Genomic DNA, 21,437 nt, shown 5'->3' with positions numbered 1-21,437 from the left:
GCAAAAGCAAAGCAAAGGTCAGTAAAACTGCTGGGGCCTTAGCGCTAAACTGTCACAGCCATCACTGTCTTTTTTACCATTGTGTACTCAGCGGAAAAAAAAAAAATAATAACAGAATAAAAATAACAAAAAAACAAAAAACGAAGAACTCAATAAAGCAGTAAAAACTAATTTTCTTCATAAGTGAATACACATCTTTTTAACTTGTAGGTAATCCATGATACATGTAAAGGACTGCTGCACCCTAAGGTAGATGGGCTGTCCCAGGAAATGCCATCTTTGGTCCTAGTTGGTGACGACACCTTCACAGCTGGATTGACATTGCCTTAGTCCATCTACTAGGAAATGCTGTCCTGCATTTTTGTGAATTGTGAGTTAAACTCATCACTTTGTCCGTGATCAGTTAAACTAATCACCATTTTTACCTGCCAGAACAACAGACAAGTTATGTCTCTTGGGTATCTGACAGGTATGTCCTCAAAAGGAAATGGAATGAGTCTGTCACTTCAAAGAGGGCAATGTAAAGTGTTTGTTGCCAATGATAACATTTGAGCTTTCAAATGAAAATCTGAATTTTTGAAAATCTACATCTGCTGCTGTGAGCTTGGTAGATCCCAGTACTTTCTGGGTAAAAGTCATGATGACAAGCAACTAAGATGATCGTTTGATATTAGCTGTTGAAATGGGTCAACATTTTGAAGCAATATTTTCCAAATGACTAATGCATGATGTTAAAAAAATCACACACGGGTGAAGAATCCATTCAAAGTGCAAGGCAGACCAGTGGAATTTATTATAATCTTAGGAAAGTTTATTGATAGGGTTTCATATTCTAACTGCAATGAACTTTGAAGAAACTTGCATTTGCCAGGTTTGGTGTAGGATATGTCTCCCAAATGCTCCTCTGTTCGATTACATAGCTGTGTGAGGCCCGATTTCCTTCAAAATATATCATAAGACAGAATGTGGAAGAATATACAAGAACCCAGCTCCCTTCTTTCAAACGAAACATCAAGGAAATCTGAAAACATGCAAAACAATGCCACACTCACTTTTTGGGAAAAAGTTATTTTCCACAAAAGCATTAATGTTATTTTAAAAAGTAATTGTATTTTAAAAGGTTTTCTAATTTCTAATACAGTGAATACTGGTGAACAGTGGTGTTCTGGTAACTGTTTTAAGAACCAGCTCCCTGACGGGACTTGAAAGGAGCCTTGATTTGTAGTGTCTGCTGATTTTATGACAGAAATACTCTCATCTCGATCACATTGAAGATACCAATATGTCACTGCTGCAATTCACCAGGTGAATGAATTGCACATGGTAACAAAGGGTTACCATGGGCTTTAGTTTCTGTAACTATTAGGCTGAATCACATGAAACTGCCAACTTTGTAGATAAAAAAAGTCAAATATTGACAATTTCGCTTGGTTCAACCCCAATTGGTTCAATTGGGGTGACGTATTGGGAGGGGCTCCTGCACACCTCTGATGTAGCCCACCTGTTGGCTGGCATCATCACTAACTTTGAAATGTGTTTGAGAATCCACATCCCAGGACCATCACCCACACCTCTAGTAAATCAGATCGTCAGGCATCACGGCGAAAGTTCCTGAGCCTCAAACCCTAATGGATTCCTCACAGAAGCAGCCAACAATTTCTTCTGTTACCTTTGCCAATTCCTTGGCCAAAACAAGACAACCGCATCTTTCTATTCTAATCCCCTCTTAAAAGCATTTTTTGACGTAAGGGAACACTTTTTCGGGGGGGTTCCTTCAGGAAGAGCTTACAGCTGGGTTGCAGCGTGGTCATGGTTTGCTGGGTGACCCCATGTGTAAAACCAGTTAAATGGAGATGGGAGTCTCAGCAGACTGGGAACTGCCGGGGCACCATGGGTCGGGGTTCACTATCCTCACTCCGCCGACCCTCCTCCCTCCCTGCTGGGGTAGGACAAAGGGACTCTTACAAGGAGGCGTTTATATAAACAAAATACTTTATTATTTGAGAAAGGAAAGGCGAGATTACAAAATCTTCATCCTTAGGTCTGTGCATTACCACACCAAAGGGTTACCATGGGCTTTAGTTTCTGTAACTATTAGGCTAAATCACATGAAACTGCCAACTTTGTAGATAAAAAAAAGTCAAATATTGGCAATTTCGCTTGGTTCAACCCCACATAAAACAAGCCGAAGACTAAGATTCCCTTTGGCAGCCAGATGGTCCCAGTCACATGTCTGGGGATGTTATAAACAGATGTCTCAGTGATAAACATGTCCTGCTTGAGAAAAAAGTACTGTGCTTGGACACTGGACCTGGTCTCCTGTAGGTGTTGGGACTGAGTCCTCCCGCCCCAGCGCTGGGCTGCCCAGCCGGCCCCACCACCCGGTCCCGCAGCCTCATCGCGGGGACGGACTCTTCCCTGGGGACGTCAGCCACAGCTCCCAGCGCTCCCCGCACGGCCCTGCACTGCGAGGGAAGCCCGTGCGGCCCTGAAACCACGTTGGCTTGATCTGTTCCAAGCACCCCGATGCAGGCCCACCCCAGAGGTCCTTTGAAACAACCACGACAGTCTCCACGGTGAGCAAAATGTTTTTCACATCGAATCTTCCAACGGATTCTCTTGCCCGCCTCGCTTGTCCTCTCTTCGCCTCTGGACATTCTGCCTCCATGGAAACAGGAACACAGAGCTTGGGCACTGAGCAGCAAGGAGCGGCCAAGTGTCCAGATAGCCCGGGCCTCGACAGCTTGAGGGAAAAGTCGTGTTTTGTTCACGACCAAGAGGCTTCCTGAAGATCCCCCCCTCTCTGTCCCCCACCTGCCCCGGGCTGGCTTCCGCTCTGGACGACATGTTTAACTCCCCATGGAGTGCAGATAAAAATAAAGCTTTCTTACAAATTACATTTTTTTCCAGGGAGTTACTTGCAGTCAAAGTAGCTGCTACATAAACTCCTCCTGCTCTCTGAAAAGGAGCCACATATTTCCAAAAATAGCATTCTTATTGTAATCATACAGGATAATCTGGGGTGCGGAGGTGAGGCGAGCGAAGGAGACGGCTGGTCGGGGAGGTTAGCTGTTGGGGAAACACAGTTGAACTAAAAAATAAAATCGGTCTTGTGTATGAACGGATTTAAAGGCATGCACAGAAATGGAAAACAGATGCTATTTGTCAAGAAAAATACCGCTTTATAGCTTTTACATTACAATTAAGGAGAAGGCAGAGGCGGGATGGGCCTCCGGAGAATAACATTAAGTGTTTTATAAAAATTCCCAAATGTACAAAGTCTTGCCAGATAATCATCCAGGCAAAACCAAACAGAAACAGGGACTGACCCTCTTCGATGTCTACCTGTAGGCATGTTAAATGTAAATAATACACACTTTACAACTCCTCCGTCCGCCTGCGCAGACCCTGGGCTTGCGGAACGCGGTGCGTGCTCCTCGGAACCGCAGAGACACCGGGTGTCTGCGATCTTTCCAATACGCGTACGGAAGTATTTTAAATTACAATATACAGTTCTCGTTAAATAGGACTCTGAGAGGACTTTGACAACAATTATTAAGATTACAGTCATATATACAAACTAACTTCTGAAATGGCACGGCTGTCTCCCCACACCCTCCGCCTCGCTGAACCAAAGAGACCGCTTCTGCCTTTGTGATTCTTGGAAGCCAAAGGCAAAAGTACATTAAAAAAAAAAAAAAAAAAAAAAAGCCAAAATGCGTGTGCCCGAGACACGCTTGCTCCTTGGAGACTATCCCACGGCCTGCACGTCCCTGTCACATGGCCTGCTCGGAGCCAGGACGGCTTCCCAGCACTTCTTTCTTGGTCACTCTGAGGTCACAGCATCATACATAGCGCGTTCCCGTCAGTGGGCTTTACAAGTGAGAAACCATGCTGCTTCGGGTGAAAAGCCATGGTTTCCAGTGAAATAAGGCCACTGCTTCTTGGGGACTCTCCTGGACGCGTCCAATCCCGCCTGTCAGGGTCACTGGAGCGGTGGGTCGGATGGCCGCACTCGCAGCCCCCCGCGGGCCTCAGTCCTCCGTGTCCGGCTGGACGCCCAGGATGGCGTGCAGCTCCTCGGGGGCGAAGCCCAGCAGGTTCTGCAGGTCGCACACGAAGCGGTACACGTAGCGCTTCCCCGACGTCTTGTGGATGATGTTCTTGTCGTAGTAATAGCGCAGCCCCCGGCTCAGCTTCTCGTAGTTCATCTTGGGCTTGTTTTTCCTCTTTCCCCACCGGCGGGCCACCTGCAGCGGGCACAGGCGGGAAAAGAGTTCAAATCTGCAGTTCAGGAAAATGAATGACCTGCCCCGGCGAGGAGTCTCATGTCTGCTGCCCCCAGAGAACCTGGGCACTACAGAAGGGGCCCAGGGGTGTGGTGTGTCCCAGCACCTGCAGCGGCACGGAGGCCCTCGCTGCCTCTCTGGGGCGGAAGCAGGGCAGGTGGGAGAGTGAGGGTCCCCTGCCCACAGCACCATCCCCTCCTGTCCCCGCCCACAGCACCGGCCCCTCCTGTCCCCCGCCCACAGCACCATCCCCTCCTGTCCCCGACCACAGCACCGGCCCCTCCTGTCCGCGCTTGTGCAGCAAGGCTCCATGCCGGGGGCAAGCGTACCCAACCAGGCGGGAAGTAGTGTCTCTCCCCTCCGAGCCCCACAGTCAACAGCTGCTGGCTGGGGCTCTGAGCCATGTGACATTCTGCATTCTCTAAGGCTTCTGCTTCCCCAGGGGATCGGAGTGGGCCAGCGGCGACAGCCTGCACTCTAAGGCTGCCTGAGATCACAGGCTACTTTAACATTGTCCTGGAGGGGAGAGTATGGCATCTGCCCTTGGCCTTCCCCTCCGGGGTTTCCGAGTGCCTGCGCTGAGCGTGGCAGAGCGGCAGTGGCCAGAGGACCAGCCCGGGCTGCCGGGAGGCTCATTCCCCACCAGTGGGAAAAGGCACATTCCTGAGGCATTTTCAGATGGTCAGGAGACAACCTCACTTAGCACCTGGGCCTTTTTATCAGATGAGAGAGCAGCTCGCAGAAGCCTGCCCTGTGCCCACACACATACCCAGAGAATGCTAGAACTCATCTGCAGCGGGGAGCCCTTCCTTGGGCCCCGAGAGCTGAATCTGTGAGCCCAGAGTGATGAAATCAGGGTTCAAAGCCCAGAGACTGACTTCCCAAGCGCTGGCTGTACCTCATCAGGGTCGGCGAGCTTGAACTCCCAGCCGTCCCCAGTCCAGCTGATGAAGGGCTGGCAGGATTTGTCCGAGAGCAATTCCAGGAGAAACTGCCACAGCTGAATAGGTCCGCTTCCTGGGGGAAAGGGGCGAGTTGTATGTTTTTATAGATTTGAAGTATGGCAAGGCTTTGGGCCTTTCCAATGGAACAGGCTGACCGAGGAACGGGAGCCCCTACTCTGGGCAGGGAGCCAACAGGAAGGCACATCTCCCAAGTGTGGTGACAGGACACCTGCCAATGGCATCAGGCGAGACACACATTCTGGGGTCTCCCCTCCTCCCTCCCCCTCCTGAAAAAGTGGGCACTTCACGCCCTTGGTTGCTGAGTCGGGTCTCTCTGGAAGAAAACTCAGGGCCACCAACTCTTCACCTTAAAATTCCTCATTCTGGGGGTGCCTGGCTGGCTCAGTGGGTAGAGCAGTGGCTGCGAGTTGGAGCCCCAAGCTGGGTGTAGAGAGGATTTAAAAATGAAATCTTAAAACAATAAAAAATTCCTCATCCTGTTTAATTGTTTCTTATGTAATAAGTTTCAGGGTTCCTTTCTAGAACCACCCAGTGGGACCGGGGTGGCTGAAACGGCCTTTCGCCACAGAAGGAGGCATGTCTCATGGAATCCCAGGCCGCGGCTTTCCTGCCAAACGGCGGCGGGTAAATTGCCTCATCCAAGACTTGGTTTACTCAACGCCACTCGGTCACCTGGGGTTGCCTCCACGGCCTCCCTGGATCTGGTGAGGTACACTTTGGTTTCCATATGCCTTTTCTGGATTGATACTTAGAACTGATGTCTTGTGAGGAACTATTTTAAAGATGAGGAACAGCTCAGAGGCAAGGTGCCCCTCCCGAGATCACACACCCATCAACAGTCGTTCCTCAAGACCCAGTGGCCATCAGCCATGAGGCTGTAAAGCACCAAGGACGGGGAGTTCTGGAACCAGGCACAACCAGGTTTCCCATGTGACCATGGAGACCTGTCTGCCTCTGAGCCAACTGTCCCACAGGCCCAACAGGGTCGCGCCCACCCCCGCCGGGCTGCTCCAAGGACAAGCAACTCTATGTGCCTAGTTAACCGCACAGAGCCGACAGTCAACAAATGGCAACCAATATTCAAATGAAAAACAGCAAGGGGCGCCTGGATGGCTCAGTCTTGATTTTGGCTCAGGTCATGAGCTCAGGGTCATGAGGTCGAGCTGTGTCGTGACCCGTGCTCAGTGGGGAGTCTGCCCTGAATTCTCTCTCTCCCTGTCCCTGGGCCCCCTCCCCACCTCGTGCTTGCATAGGCTTCCGCACTCCTCTTTCTCAATAAGTAAATAAATAAATAACTGAATAGATTTAAAACCTTAAAGAAAACGAAAAAGAAAAAGAAAGACAGTCACACCATGGCTGTTTATTTTCTTACCAGCCCCATTCCTGTGGGTGTTCGGGATGACAAAAAAGAAAAAAGTGACTGCTTCTGTACTGAATATTTTAAGTAGGCATTTTTTAATCCAGTGGCTCCATATGGTCAAAATAGGAAAAAAAAACACATTTAAAGACCCATGAAGCAATGAAAAAAAAAATCTTGGTGTTTTTGCTAAAGCACTGGAAATATTTGGTTCTAAAAACAGCTTTAATATTTGTCCTCTGCCTAAAATAGCTCTCGCCCAAATCTGAAAAATAAGATGGATTTTAGAAGCAAGGAAGGTAAACAGTCCCCGTGATGTTTGAGGCCGGCTCCGCTGTCCCTCCCTGGGCCAGTTTACATTCTTTGGGATTCGTGGAGTGGGTGAGTCAGAGCTGAGGCCTCCACGGGCCCGGGCCCCCCAGGCCTGCTCCTCTCCAGGCTGGCCGAGCACATCCCAGGGAGAGGGCGGCCCGTGGGCTCCCATCCACGCCACTGTGCACGACGGTTCGTGCGAGCTCGGCCTTCTTCGGATTCAGGGGTACAGCCTGCCTGATTCAGGATGACAGCCACGCATCAAGTGTGGGCTGTAGCTACAATGTGCTCAGACCAGAAACAGCCTGGAGGAACATGGCATTGGGTCAGGGCCTTGGGGAGGGCCCAGGGAAGGCCGGTGTGATGCACTCACCCGTGAAGCCAGCCAGCACTGCCGCGGGTATAACCGGTTTGCCCTGCTCCACTGGGTCGCTCCTCTCCTGGATGTAGTCCTTGAAGGACATGGTCGGCTTATTGAGGCACAGGGACTGGCTGCAGTCATCCTCGAAGCTCTCAAAGGACGGCACTCGCTGCACGTCAAGCAGCGATGACTGGCTGTTCCAGGACCGCAGCAGGGAGTCAGAGCTCTCGAAGCTGTCCGTGCCGTTCTCGGGGGAGTCGTGGTCCCGGGGCTTCCCTGGCAAAGACAGCCGGGCACAAACGCTGACTCTCCAGGACAGCGAATCGACTGGTGCTGCCGAGCGATGAGGGGCAGGGGGGTGGGCGCATGGGTCCAACAGGCTGGTCTGGGGGCTGCAGCAACCCCACTGCGCCTACAGCCCGCTGGTGCAGAGTCCTGGACTTCTCGCCAGGCTCTTACTCCTTACGACAAATGCTCTATACAATGACATCCTCCACCCACAGGAGCATGGTTGGGGGGAGGGGAGCACGTCCTCACGGGATGGAGTATTATACAGCAATGAAAAAGAGCAACCGTGTGCCCCATCCAACAGCATGGCTGGGTCTCAGACACACGAGGAGCAAAAGACCAATGCGAAAGAAAATGTAACGCAAGGATTCCGTTTCTATAAGCTCAAGGACAGGAACAAAGGATCTATGAGGACAAAACTCAAGACAGTGGTTTCCTCCTGGTGTGGGGAAGCTGTGGACTGCGGGAATGTCATGTTCCTGCACCTTCTCCCAAAATATCCCACCGCAGTGGGGGGGATCCCGCTGCAACAGCAGGGGCCCTGTCTCATTCACTCAGTCCCCGCAGCGCCCAGCCCAGAGCCTAAAACACAGCAGGAGTCCATGCATGAGAGCAAATCCGTCCCCTGCGGGGACAGTGCGGGACAGCTGCTCAGGACGCAGAGAAGCGTCTGACTTCCTCCAACGGCTGAACACAGGCTACACTGTTTAAGGAGCTCCTGTCTCTGTTCTACTGTGGCTCCTGGCAGCAACCCACCCCACTGGCTGACGGAGCTCTCAGGAGCCTGACTTACCGGAACCGCCGGTGAGCAGGTTCAAGTTGCCGCTCGGGAAGTCCTGACTGATGGGGCAGTAGTTGACGCTGACGGTGCTGAGTCGAGACTTAGGGAGCATCTGAAACTCCTGCTCGGAACCGAGCATGCTGGACGCTGAGGAGGATGGACACACGTCCAGGAGGCCACCTTTGGGGTAGTTCTGGGTCTGCACACCATACGCTGCCTGCTCCATGCCGAAGCCTGGGATAGAACAATCAGATGGCAGAGCTATGAGGCAGGAGCGACGGGGTCATCAGAGACCCTCCGTGCCCTTGAACCAAATCAAATGCACCCAGTTCTGCACGCTCTAACCCTCTCCAAAACCGCACGGGCTTTGGCAGGCGCTTTCCCGCCAGCTCCTCTTCTCAAGCCGTTCCCGCTCTCGGCCGATAAGCCCTTCGCCCAAACGCCTGCTGCCTCTGGACCATGATGGGACACCTGGACGTGAGCACTTCTACGGCCCTAGGTTATCAAATGCTTTCATGCGACTCTCGGAGTGGCGCAGGTCACTGGCTCTTTCCGCTTCCGAGGGCAATAAGGCTCAGAAAGACCAAGTGATTTCCCAGCCAGCATGTGACTTGTAAGGAACATCCCCTCGCTCTGCTGGCTAGGGTCCCCCCTCCTGCCCTGTAACCTACACTCATCAGTGTCACTGACCAGAAGGAAAGACCCGAATTCCAGGACACTTCTTTAAACTCCAAAGATCAGAGCAAACTCAGACTTGCTTTCTACATGCCTCCTGTGCCTGGACCCCTACTTATTAAGCTAGCTCGGCCCACAGCTGCTCAGCTCATTCCTTCCACGCCGGGCTCTCTGAACTGCCTCGGACCGCACTGGCCAATGTATAACACAGCCATGTAGGCAATGTCACATCTTCTAGAAGCCACAGAAGCAAACTAAAAGAAACAGGTGAAATTACTTTTATATTTTACCTGTCCCTCTATTACCAATGATCATTTTAACATGTAATCAGTATCTAAAATTGATTAAGGAGGCATTTTACGTTCTTTGTTCCATTAAGCTTATATTCTTACCACACGTCTCCATGTGGACCAGCCACGTTTCAAGTGTTCAGTGGCTCAACGTGTGGTCACCCGATGGGACAGCACAGGGTGAGAAGTTGCGCAGATTTATTTTTATTTTATTGATTTATTTTGGGGGGTTGGGAGTCCCAATTTAATAGAAAAAATTAACACCAAGGTCTTCAGGGCAGAACTGATTGGACTGACCTAGTGAATTGCTATTAATCCAATGAGGGACTGAGTTGAGGTGTGAATTTTCTTCATACTGATCTTCTGTCTTTTCTTGGTTTTCTGGAAAACAGGATTGCAAATCGAGGTTAAAACTATGCAAGAAAGAATATTTATTTCTAAACTACTGCTATATGATTATTTTAGGATAATTAAATGCATTTATGTTTCATATTTAAGCTGATGGGATTTGGTGTCACTTGGTCTTTTTCAAAAACTAGAGATGACAACACACTTTCTAATATCCGGAGTAAGTTTTCCAGAGTGAATGCTATCACTGGCTAAGTGAAATGTTCTGCTGCATAATTTTAAATATCTACACTGTGATTTTAATTCACCCGTGCCAACAACAGACAGTTAAATATTTATGAAGTGCCACGTGTCCCAGGGGCTGGGAATACAGTGGGTTAGTAAAGAGGACCCAGCTCCTGCCCGCTTGAGGTTAGGATTTGTGGCTTCAAACCCCATGTTTCTCCAGGGCGAGGTGAGCTCGGCACAGAGAGGCCAGCAGTGCTATGGGACCCTGAAGGTGCCACGGTGCACCGGGACCTTGAAAAGGTTAGCATTCTTGGTGTGTGCTTACTTCCTACAAACACACTGAACCACGCATACCCACAAATCCACACCCTCAAACTTACAGCCTGCGTGACGGTAAAACAGGCCCAACCTGCCAGTGAACAGATTTACCTGAAACTTGTCCAATCAGACTTGTTCAAATTCAGGGAGAATTTGGGGGTCTCCAAACATAAGTGTCCTTGGCCCCCAGAAGCCACAGCCAAGAGAGGGTGGCTGAATCCCAAGGTCTTTTAAAGATTCTGAGTCTGTAAACAGTGTTGAAACTCTGTGTTTGAAACCAAGTGAGCGAGGACTATTGCTCTGAACTCGACCAAAGAACTAGTTTTCTCATATTTTTAACCTAACCCCTCACTATAGCTTTTCCTCTCCTTTTTAACTGGATATATTTTTAATACTGCTGTCAACACTCTCTTAAGGTCTAAACCAAAACTTTCTATAAGATGAAAGTTCTTTTGTTCAATGGCCAGTCTGTGTAATGTCAGCATATAAATATGCATCAATTATGTCTGCCTATGTTTAAATACATAAAATCAGAAGAAATTCTTGCTGCTGGATTCCATTTGGTCTTAGGAAAATTCATGGTCAAATTCACAGAGCTTGTCTGAATAAAGGCTCCCTTTCATTGAGGCTGACTTTCTTCTTTGGGTTCCATAACAAGGGACTTGCTGGCCTCCCAAGTCTGAGGCAACACGTACGCCCCTGACGCAAGCCATCGGATCACCGTCAATAAGGTAGTCACTAAGGTTATTGCCTGGTGGCTATCCTTGATGCCAGACACACACAGATTAAAAAACCTATAATCGCTGCCACACATTTGACTCACTCGGTGGCATTCTCAGGCGATCTTGCTCCACACAATCTGAAACCCCGACCTTACGACTGCGAAGCACAGATTCCCCCATCTCCCTTCCCTGCCACGGCTCTCCCCAACAGCGAGGCGCCCGGTTCCTCGGCGGGTACCTTTGATCATCTGCTCCAGATGCTCCCAGAGAATGTCGCCCACGAAATCAGGAGCCAGCTCCAGAAAGCGCTCCTTGCCCAGGTTGCACAACACCTGGCCATTCATGCCGAACCTCTGGAAATTGACGTTGACCAGGCTGAACTCATTGGTGGCCCAGAGAAGCCACTGGCACACTTGCTGCTCGGTCCACAGCCAGGGGTCTGCCGGGGAGGGAAGCAAAGATGGACACAGGGAGAAAATGGAGTTACTCCAGGATCTACTCACAAAGTCCAGAAGCATTCCAGAGACTGGCTAAAGAAGCAAGACACCCCGGGGAATTCTAAGACCCTGACAACAGTGCTGGATTAAGTGTTCAGTCAACAGGGTCCAACTAAAAACCAGCGCAGGTGAACCACATCCTTGCCACCCTGTAAGATGCTCTAAGCAAAGATGGAAGAAAAAGTTGTCTCAGGCAACTGCAGTCAGATCTGTTGTTCTCCTACAACCCGGACTCAGGGAAGTGCCTGGAGAGCACTTACTCTTTGGGATGCCCAGGCGGCGCTGCTCCTTCTTGAAGCCACTGAAGGTAGCTTTTAAGGCCTGACTCATGACAGCCTTGCTGCACGGAGTTAACAGAGGCAATTCACAGTTGGAAGAGTCTAGAAAGAAAACCCAGGGGGACATGAGGACTTTAAGCAGGCAAGACTGAAGAGAGAATTTAGGGGAGAAATCTTAGTTTTCAGGAAGGAACAATTCCAACTGCAAACCTTGATGGCATTCTTTTTTATGCTTTTTTAAAGATTTTATTTATTTATTTTACAGAGAGAGAGGTCACAAGTAGGCAGAGAGGCAGGCAGAGAGGGGGGAAAGCAGGTTCCCTGCTGAGCAGAGAGCATGATGCGGGGCTCGATCCCAGGACCCTGAGATCATGGCCTAAGCTGAAGGCAGAGGCCTAACCCACTGAGCCACCCAGACGCCTTGTTGATGGCACTCTTCAAAAGAGTATAAATATTAGGGGGACGCCTGGGTGGCTCAGTTGGTTAAGCCTCTGCCTTCGGCTCAGGTCATAATCCCAGCGTCCTGGGATCGAGTCCCACATCGGGCTCCTTGCTCAGCAGGGAGCCTGCTTCTCCTCTGCCTCTGCTGCCACTCTGCCTGCCTGTGCTTTCTCTCTCTCTGGCAAATAAATAATATCTTAAAAAAAAAAAAAAAGAGTGTAAATATCAACAAAAATTGGGGGATGGGGCAGCAGAAGTTGAGAAAGTATTATACATCTCATAACAACACTTATAAAAAAAAAACTGAAATAGAACTTAAGCTTTATTTTATTTTGCAAATTCTTTTGCAGAACATGATTAAAAAACCAATTACCCTTCATTGAAATTTCTATCTAAAACTTTTTTATAATTTTTGGACACTGAAGGAAAGTAATGGTTTTGGTCAAAATTTCCAGGAGAGGCGAATGTGCAGGGTAGCACTGCTTCCATTAAAGTAAACAGAAGGCAAAGGGACTCCTTAGCACCTGTAAAGCCAGCGCACCTGCAATTTTTAATGAAAATCTCCTCTGGATTCCCTCGGTAGTTTCAAGAATGATCAATGGCCGGCTCGGGATGGCAGGCTTATGCAAGCCTCTGTTTTTTAATTAATTTTCTAGGTTATATTTTCTAGCACCTACTTCACAGGACAAAGTAATGTCTGGAATGTTTCCAACTAATAACCCTATCACAGTAATTGCATAGGCATTATCTGACTGCTATCCCTTTAGAAAATGATAAACAACAACATTAAGAACTATAGAAGTAAATGCAAACCGGCAGGTATAATTTTGCTGCCCCAAGACTCCGGGGCAGGGGATGATCAAACCTAACGGTGAGACCCTAGAATGAGAAGCTGGAGGGCACTTTCATGGTCTGCTTTGCAGGCGCCCCTGGGACAAGGGGCGTGGGTCTACAAGAGGGATGAGAACATCCCATCCCTGGAGATCTCAGGGCCCTCCTGCACTCTGGAGTGTGTCTGGCGGTGCGTGACGTCAGGACCCTCATGCCATTGAAGAAGGAAAACCGTCTTTTCCCAGGTCCACAGTCACTATCTGACTTTTCAAACCCGAGATTGAAGAAACCAACCTTTGTCGCTTACCAGGGCTCACGTTTTTAGTAACTCAACTATGGGAAATCATGCATGATTGGTCAAGTCTGAGTAACAAATTACCATGAGAAATGGAATCCAAGCCTGTGGGCACCTCTTGGAGAGTTTGCTCTTCACTGAGCGAGGGGAAAACGGCAAACAGGGACCCATCGAAGGTGTCGAAAGCTGGTTGGCGCTGCAAAACAGATGGAAAAGGAGACCGAAATTAATATTTAAACTCACTTAATTACCTGTTTGAAACGTGGTCCATGGTCATCTTCCCGATACACCCTGATGAAACTGGCAATTATAAAGCCATAAAAGGAAATGACCAGTCAATGATCCAACCAGACTTCTTGTCAAAGTGATGGAAAGGATTCTGTTTAACTCTGGATCATTGCGTCGCCCTCACGGAGTCAAGATGACTGGGAATTTCCTTTTAATGGCCTAACTAATTTCAGTGAGTAAACTAAGTAAACAAACCTAAAAATGATGGGATTTTAGAAGAACAGTGTTAGGTGGGACTTAGAGACCTGCTGGTCCAAACACCTGGCCCCTCTGTCCCGTCAAGGGGAAACTGAGTCACACGCTCCACAGGACAGTTTTAGTTAGCTCAGTTACTGCAGTTAAAGCGAAGGCAGATGACTGAATGAAACTTGGAAAACAAACATGAAGCTAAACTATTTGTGGAAGCATTTATTTTTATGTTCAACTGTGAAACGCTTTAATTGAAACTAGATTTTCCCCCTCATCAATTCCAATGGTTCAGAAGATAGTAATACGTATGAAAACATTCCTCACAAAGGATTAATTTTATAAATGTAGAGATTTTGAAAAGACCCTTGCCCCACATCATCCACTGAGGGGAAAAATTTCCAAAGGAAAAGAGGTTTCAAGTTAAACTCTCTATAGCTTAGGGGGAGGAAGAGGACAGAGACACAGAAAAAGATACTGTGTGTTGATCTCATTTATGAAAGAGAGAGCCTTTAGTGTAAGTAACAGAGAAGAGTCTTGATTCATCACTGCCTGACTTGCTGAGGAACAATGTAAAAGATGGTTATATTTTCCAACATAAACTGGAAAGCCCATGTTATGTGTAACACAATGACCCATCTGTTGAGTCATCAATTTAAAAAAATGTGCAACACATTTACAAATAAAATTGGTTTGGGTGCTTTCTTCTTAGAAATGCAGAACAATGCATGACGCATTACGTAAGAAGGCAGGCAGAAGTTGAGACTCTGCTGAAAACACTCAAGGCAATGATGTCCCAATGATGTTGGAGGCCAGCCCCCCAAAGTCCAGGACAACAATGTCCAACTGCCAAAACCCTAAGGGGAGAACCAATCACGTTTGAAATCCGTACCTAGACATATGAACTACTTTAGGGTTAATTTTGGTGAAATAGCCCATCAGTTTTTAAAATTCCCACTAGCCTTTCCCCGGGTGACCAAGAAATGCCTCTCCTTTCCTTCCTGTAAGTTCTTTTTTTAAAAATCAGGAAGCCAAAAGACAATACAAATTCGCACTGTGTATTTCAACACCTCAATTTCAGCAATAACTGTTTCTTCTCCAAACCCGAAATCACATGGGCATCATTGAAGCCTTTTTAACTTATAGAAGAATATTTCTTCCCAGGGGTATGGTTATAAACTTCATAGTGCAATTTCTCGTATGGTTTCTGCCACACTGAAAACAGCTGACCAAATCAAACCAGAGAACTGGCTGGGTTGAAGTTTCATGACCTTCAACCATACGTGACCTTCACCATACAGTCTCTGTACCCATTTTTGGCTCTTTGGGCTCTCCCAGACAAATAACCTGCTAAGGATTCACAGCAGAAAATCCAACATGACAGAGATACATAACTGCGCAGGCTTGGACGAAGTGAGTCTAAAAATCACAGCCCTGAAACGTGCTTACTACACCATGCTAAGAAAACAATCCTATCTCGCTGTCATGTTTGGAGAAGGCAAAGGGGAAATGATCAGTTTGTGCTACTCGAGAACGTTCCCCAAAGGAACTGAGATAGCAGCTACATGAAATTTGATTATTATGCACTGGAAAAAGCTCCTTCATTGTTCATCTGTGTTTTGGTTTACGCCAACAGGCAAAGCTGCTCTCTACAGCCGGGAGGACAGGGACCTGCAGCCCCATGGGCACCGGCCGCCCCACGGGCACCCGCCCTTCTGAAGGAAAGAAGCCCCCCAGCGGGGCTGGTCATCCACCTCTCAGCTCTTTCCTTTCCAGTTCTCCTACAGCCAGCCCATCGCCCCGGGGAAACTCACTGGGGAACTGAATAGCAGTGGAGACAGCTTCTCCGAGAGCTCTGTCCTACTGAGAATCATAGGATTTTTCACCTGCCAGGAATCTCAGAAATAAACCACAAAAGCCTCCCCATCTGCAAATTAAATGGTTTCATATCTTGGAAGACAAGTAGAACAAGCATCAGGAGACCCATTTTATAGACTAGAAAACTGAGGCCCAGAGAGCTTAAGCAAACAATCCGGAGTCACACAGCCCATAAATTAAAAGGCTAGGGCAAGAACCAGTCTTCTAGAACCCAGCATGTGTCTTTTTTTCTCCTAGAGATTCAGTTCTCCAATGTTTTCTAAGAGGTTTTAAATGAAGACTTGCTCACTTACCTTGAGTGTCCCTCTGTAACTGTTAGACACAGGGGCTACCTGGTCCATGTTCTTGATTCCAAAGTCATTCATCTTGAAGGAAAGAAAAACGAAAAGACATAAAGAAAGAGTTATGGGGGCAACAAATCACGCACATTTCTAATGAGTTTTTACTGGTTTCATCAACCCTAATTCTGGGGGAGTCTGTCAAGGTCTACAGCAAGACAGGTCATTCAAACCTGAATGCCAGTTCTTACGTAAAAAGCCCTTTTCACAAAGGGTAGGCTATTTGAGTAATTAAATAATAACGCTGATTCTCTCCAGAATTCCACTTAGAGATAAAGCACACAGATAAAGTCACTTTCTGGTTGGCAGGTCAGGGCCTCCCAAGGGAACCTGGCTGGGGGAGCTAGGCCAGGAGGACCTCATCTTCCCATGATGGGAGCAGGGTGCGCTGCTTTTCAATGCCATGTCCATGGTCAGCGCAGGGTGCAGGACACCCTCAGGGAGAGAGGGGTGCCAGGCAGGCACAGGCCACACCCATCTGCTGGGGGCAGGGGGAGGTGAAAGCAGTCAGCTCAACCCAGGAAGCCCTGGAGGACCCAGATCCAGGTCAGCATGCTGGAAAGAGCTTCCTAGGGCCCAGCTCCTCCCTGCTAAGGAAGAACTCCCCGAAGGACAGAGCAGGTTCCCAGAGCCACTGCTCCAGGCCAAACCCCCTGTGTTGTCCCAGACCCTCCCGTGGGGACTACACCAACTCCAAATAGGTCTGCTCTGTGTGTTGCTCGGCTGCTCATTCCTCCAGGGGCAAGTAATGCTGGTCATGAACGGAGCAGCCTGTACTTGCTTCTGCAAGACAGACCTGCGCTGACCCACGCGGCAGTAACCAGCCACTTGCGGCCACCAAACACTTGGCACAGGGCTAGGATGGGTCGAGATGAGCTCCGCGTGTAAAATACACAAGATTTCAAAGCCTTGGTAGAAAAAAGTAAAGTAGCTCAGTCAGGTCTTTGTATTTACTACACGTTTATGTAATATTCCAAATGCATCCGGTTAGTTGAGATATACTGAAATTAACTCCACTAACATTCCCAACATTGAATGTGGCTGTTAGGAAACTTCTAGTTTTTATGTGGCTTGCAACTGGGCACCGCTGGAGACCAAAAACTGAACTTGGAGCCCTACCACAGGACGGGCCAGTTGAGTTCTACATTAATAAGTAAGAAAGGTACCAAGATAATGCCACCAGAGTGGTATATAAAAATACAGAGCGACTGAAACTAAAACTCCTTTTTGAAGAAGCCGGGCTAGCATGAATGGCAGTCACCTTTACCCCATGGGGCGTGCCTCACTGTCCCCCATCCTGGCTTTCCAGCTTTGGAACCAAAGGTCTATAGGCAGCTTTACAGGGTCCCCCTAATTGTCTTCCCCCATAATCTCCCCTGGGCGCTGCCACCTGTTACAACCAGGAACTCTGAGTAATTAAAATATTGTGCAATTGATAGGGCTTATGGAGGTGGCAAGTAGGACATTTCCCTGTGACTACTTCGAGTTTGTACTTTGTCTTCTCTTTATGATCAACATTATGGCTCAACCAGACCTCCCAAGTACTACACACACACACACACACACACACACACACACACACCCGCGGCTAGAAAGGCAACATGGGAGGGGGGTCTAGGCCACAGAGCAGGCAAGAGGCACTGGTGAAACCCTCAGAGTATGAGCAATTATCATGGTGACATGTGAAGGCTGGACTAAATTAATAAATAATAAATCAGTAAACAATAAATTAATTGTCCTATGGGGCAAGAGAGGAGCAGAGGAAGGAATCTGTTCTGGATCCAAAGTGGCCACGTTGGTTCGGAATCTCTACTTAGTGGGTCATGCCATCCACGTGAACTCAGGCGTCGATATGCACTAACAATGGCCCCTGGACAGGATCCTACTGACAATAGCTAAGCCCATGCTGGGCGACTACACATTCCCCCTTCACTGAGTCTCCCTGGCATTTCTGAGAGATGGATGTTGTCAACATTTTACAGTGATGTTGCATCTTACTAGGCAAGGGAGACCCAGAGACCTCTGGTGACTTGCCCAGGATCACACAGCTACTACACGGCTGACTAAGGGGGCACAGGGCAGATCAGTCCCAGCCGACGGAGCTGCTCTGTGAGAAGGTAACTGGGATGATGAGGCATGGGCCTTCTCCCAGAACATCACCAAGGAGTGGAGAGCACATGCAAATATTATTAGACCCTGTCCCAGCTCACCACTATTTCCCATGGGACATGGTCCTTAAGTCTGAGCTTCAGGAACTAAATCTTATTACCTGTTGATTAAATAAAGAAACCTCACACAGAAGACCCACATGAAAAGACACCTTAACTGTTACCAGTGATCCCTCCAGAGCCCACTAGGCCAGCTCTTTTTCTAAGTCTGGTTTGCAGACAACTTGCCGACTTTAGCATACATGTTCTCAGCCTCCCAGAGGTGGACAGAGAATTGGTATGGAAAGCCATGGGTAAAGTCCGCCTGATTTTTGGGTACAAATACCAGGAGAAAAAGCAGTCTACCACTCCCACCTAAAGAGCTCTAATTACTAGCTACAGACTACGATTCTTTTGTTGTCCAGCTTTTAATCTGTTTTTGTAAAAACCATGTGGAATCAGTGTCCCTCCACTGGTTTCAGGCAGACACATAAGGAGGGAAATTGAAGTTCACTCCACAAAGCTTGTTAAGAGGGCAAGTTCCTCTGCCCAAATCAATTTCAAATTTAGGGCAAGGTAGTGTTGCCCTATCGATTGCTGTTTTTGGACAAAACAAAAGAAAACCGGGCAGAAATGTGTGAGCTGAGAAGAGAGAAATTTTAAAACAAAGAGCCTAACAAAAGTACCCTTTCTGGAAGGACTGATCCTTTACCAGAGAGATCAGGGCACAGGTTAGTATCTGGGTAAATCAGAAAAACAAAACCAAGAACAAACCCATTTGCCACTTTGCAAGGTTGGTTTGCTCTTTCTTTCAAAAGTTACCGGTTTGTAGAGAGGAATGACTAACGCCAGAAATGAGTGAATATTTCCCTGCAGGGCCCACAGTGCTAACCCTTACTGTACTGTGATATTACTCAGAATTTTAATAAACCTTAACTTGGAGATTTATCTCCCTGATTGGTGGAGCTGTGGACAGGCAGATAGCGCACGGGCGCTTCCATTGTCCAGGACGAACAGAACCTCTTACTGGTGAATTAAAATAAATTACCTCTATCTCCAAAGGGCTCACTTCTTTACTTTCTAAATAAGTAGCTCGGCACTACCAGTTTAAGCTACCCTGAAACTGAATACAGGCCAGTATTTTAAGTCTCCTGTGCTCAAGAGAGAGAGAGAGAAATAAAATCCAAAACAAAACCAAAACCCCCACATTTGTAAGTATGAATTCGAAATCCTTTAAGAACGCGAAAATAAAGGCAGCCGCGCGCACCCACACCGCGTTTCCCACGGGCTCCCACGCTCGCCCCGCGCCGCAGAGGGCCCCGATCCAGAAGTCCCGGGGCGCCCGCGGGGGTCTCCCCTCCTGGAGCCTCCCTCTTCCGCCGCCCCTGGCCGGGCCCCGGAGTGGCCGAGCAGGTGAGCCGGGACGCGGCACGTTTGCGCGGAGCTGCAGCCTCCAGGTGTGGTGGGCGCCCCCGGGCGCCCGCGATCCCACCGGGCCCGGAGCGCTCGGGTAAGCCGCCGGCATTGCCGGGCGCGCCGACGCCGCAGCGCAGGAGCCCGCGGGGCGCCCTCTGGAAGAAGCCCCCCACCGCACCGCATTTCCTTTTAAAAAAACAAAAGCAAGTGAAACAGGCGGGCGCGCCCCGCCCGGCCGCTCGGCTAGCCGCGGCCGCGGCCCAAGTTCGCAGCCCGCTCGGCGCGTCACCGCCGGGCCCACCGGCGTCCGGCCCGCGCCCCCCTCCCCGAGCCGCCCCCGAGCCGCCCCGGCACCCGGAGCGAGCCCGAAGCCGGGGAAGAGTCGCCGCCCCGCCGCGACCCCGGCTGCGCTTCGCGATCCGGACTTCTGCGTTACCCGCGTCCCCCGCCCGCGGTCTGGGTCCCCGGGAGAGGACCCCCGGCCCGCCCGGCCGCCCGCCCCGGGCCCCGCTCTTACCGCGCCGCTTCGGGCAGGGCCGGCGGCGGCTCCGGGCCCGGCTCCGCGGTGCGCGGCGGACGCAGACGAGGACGAGGGCGGCGGGGCGGGGGTCCGGGCCGCGGGTGCGGGCACCTGGGCGGGGGGCCGGGAGCCGGGACTGGCCGGGCGCAGGCAGGCGGCTCCGGGAGCTCGAGGAGGGGCCGCGCCGCGCTCTGCGCCGCCACCGGAGGAAGTAACCGGCCAGTCCCCTTCGCGGCGCGCTCTTCAGAGCAGGGGGAGGAGGGAGGAGGGAGGAGGGAGAAAAGACGACAGAGGGGAGGGGAGGAGGGGAAAGGGGGAGGGGAAAGAGAGGAGGGGAGAAGATGGGAGGGGAAGAGAGAGGAGGGGTGGAGGGGGGGAGGAGGGAGGAGGAGAAGCGGGGGCGGAGGAGGGGCGGCGAGAGGTGAGAGGAGTGGAGGGGAGGGAGAGAGCCGAGAAGGGGTGGAGGAGGGAGGAAGCGGGAGGGAGCGAGCAGAGGAGAGGGAGGAGGGCCAGGAGGGAGGAGAGCCGAGGAGAAGGAGGGGCGGAGAGGGAGGCCCGAGAGGAGGGGTGAGGCGTAGAGGGAGGGGAGCGGGGGCGGAGCCGGCTCCTTCCGGCCGGGACGCTGCGCGGCGCCCGCTGTCACCTGGCCGGGTCCCTCGCCTGCTGTTCTGGGACCGCGGCGCGCGGGGGGCTGCAGGCCCGGCGCCCCGAGCGGGTGGGAGCCCGGGGAGGTCAGGCGGGGAGTCTCTCCTGGGAGGACTCGGTTTCCCCCACCCTTGTCCTGAGGGGTGGTGGCACCGAGTGGCCGCGGGGCTTGTGTAATGAGGGGCTCACAGCGGCCCCATCTCTGAATCTCCTTTTGGCCTTACGATTTCTCATCGTTCTATCCCGAAATGCGCTGAAACGATAAAGGTCCGAGCTGGGCCCTTGGCTGGGGCGCTGAGCCTGCCCCGCTCCGGGAAGCCCCAAGCCTCCGGCATCGTGTGCGGGGCGCCCCCTAGAGTTGGGCGGTGCCTGCATGGTCACCAGCGTTGGCGAGGCTGCTCCGGGCGAACGAATGCTTATCATTCTCCAAACCGTGACTGTTCCCACTTAAAAAGTGTAAGGGAAACTGAACCTTAGGGTAAATAACTTGCCGGGTCATAAAACGTATGAATGGGAAATTCGCGGCTGAAACTCAAGTTTATCTGAGTCCCAGTCACGGTCAGAACCATCACCCCTACTGCTGGTTTCCATTGCTACAATTGAGTCCATGTGTAGAAATAAGTGCATTTCCTACTCAGCTTCTTAATATCTTGGAGAAAAATTTAGATTCCTCAAGGTGGTAAAAAATAAAACAATCCGGCTTGGGGAAGGCCAAGGGACTGAAAGTTGGCGCATCTATCTCA

The 21,437-nt window shown here is 50.2% G+C and overlaps 1 protein-coding gene across 1 annotated transcript; it reads right to left on the bottom strand.

Moving 5' to 3' along the window:
* Positions 1 to 1,974: 1,974 nt before the first annotated feature.
* Positions 1,975 to 20,279, bottom strand: ETS2 (ETS proto-oncogene 2, transcription factor). Its single transcript, XM_059392356.1, has 10 exons — positions 20,047 to 20,279; positions 15,922 to 15,993; positions 13,361 to 13,472; positions 11,692 to 11,811; positions 11,173 to 11,373; positions 9,616 to 9,699; positions 8,366 to 8,587; positions 7,297 to 7,560; positions 5,188 to 5,306; positions 1,975 to 4,250 (listed from the first exon to the last, which is right to left on the bottom strand). Exons 2-10 carry the CDS (start codon positions 15,991 to 15,993, stop codon positions 4,035 to 4,037), a joined length of 1,410 nt encoding a protein of 469 aa, XP_059248339.1. The 5' UTR covers positions 20,047 to 20,279; the 3' UTR covers positions 1,975 to 4,034.
* Between the last annotated feature and the right edge of the window lie 1,158 nt (positions 20,280 to 21,437).

Source organism: Mustela nigripes, chromosome 2 (assembly GCF_022355385.1).
Source record: "Mustela nigripes isolate SB6536 chromosome 2, MUSNIG.SB6536, whole genome shotgun sequence".
In the NCBI taxonomy this organism is placed as follows: Eukaryota; Metazoa; Chordata; class Mammalia; order Carnivora; family Mustelidae; genus Mustela; species Mustela nigripes.
The sequence above is the reverse complement of the archived record's forward strand: the minus strand, read 5'-3'. Positions and strand labels throughout refer to the sequence as shown.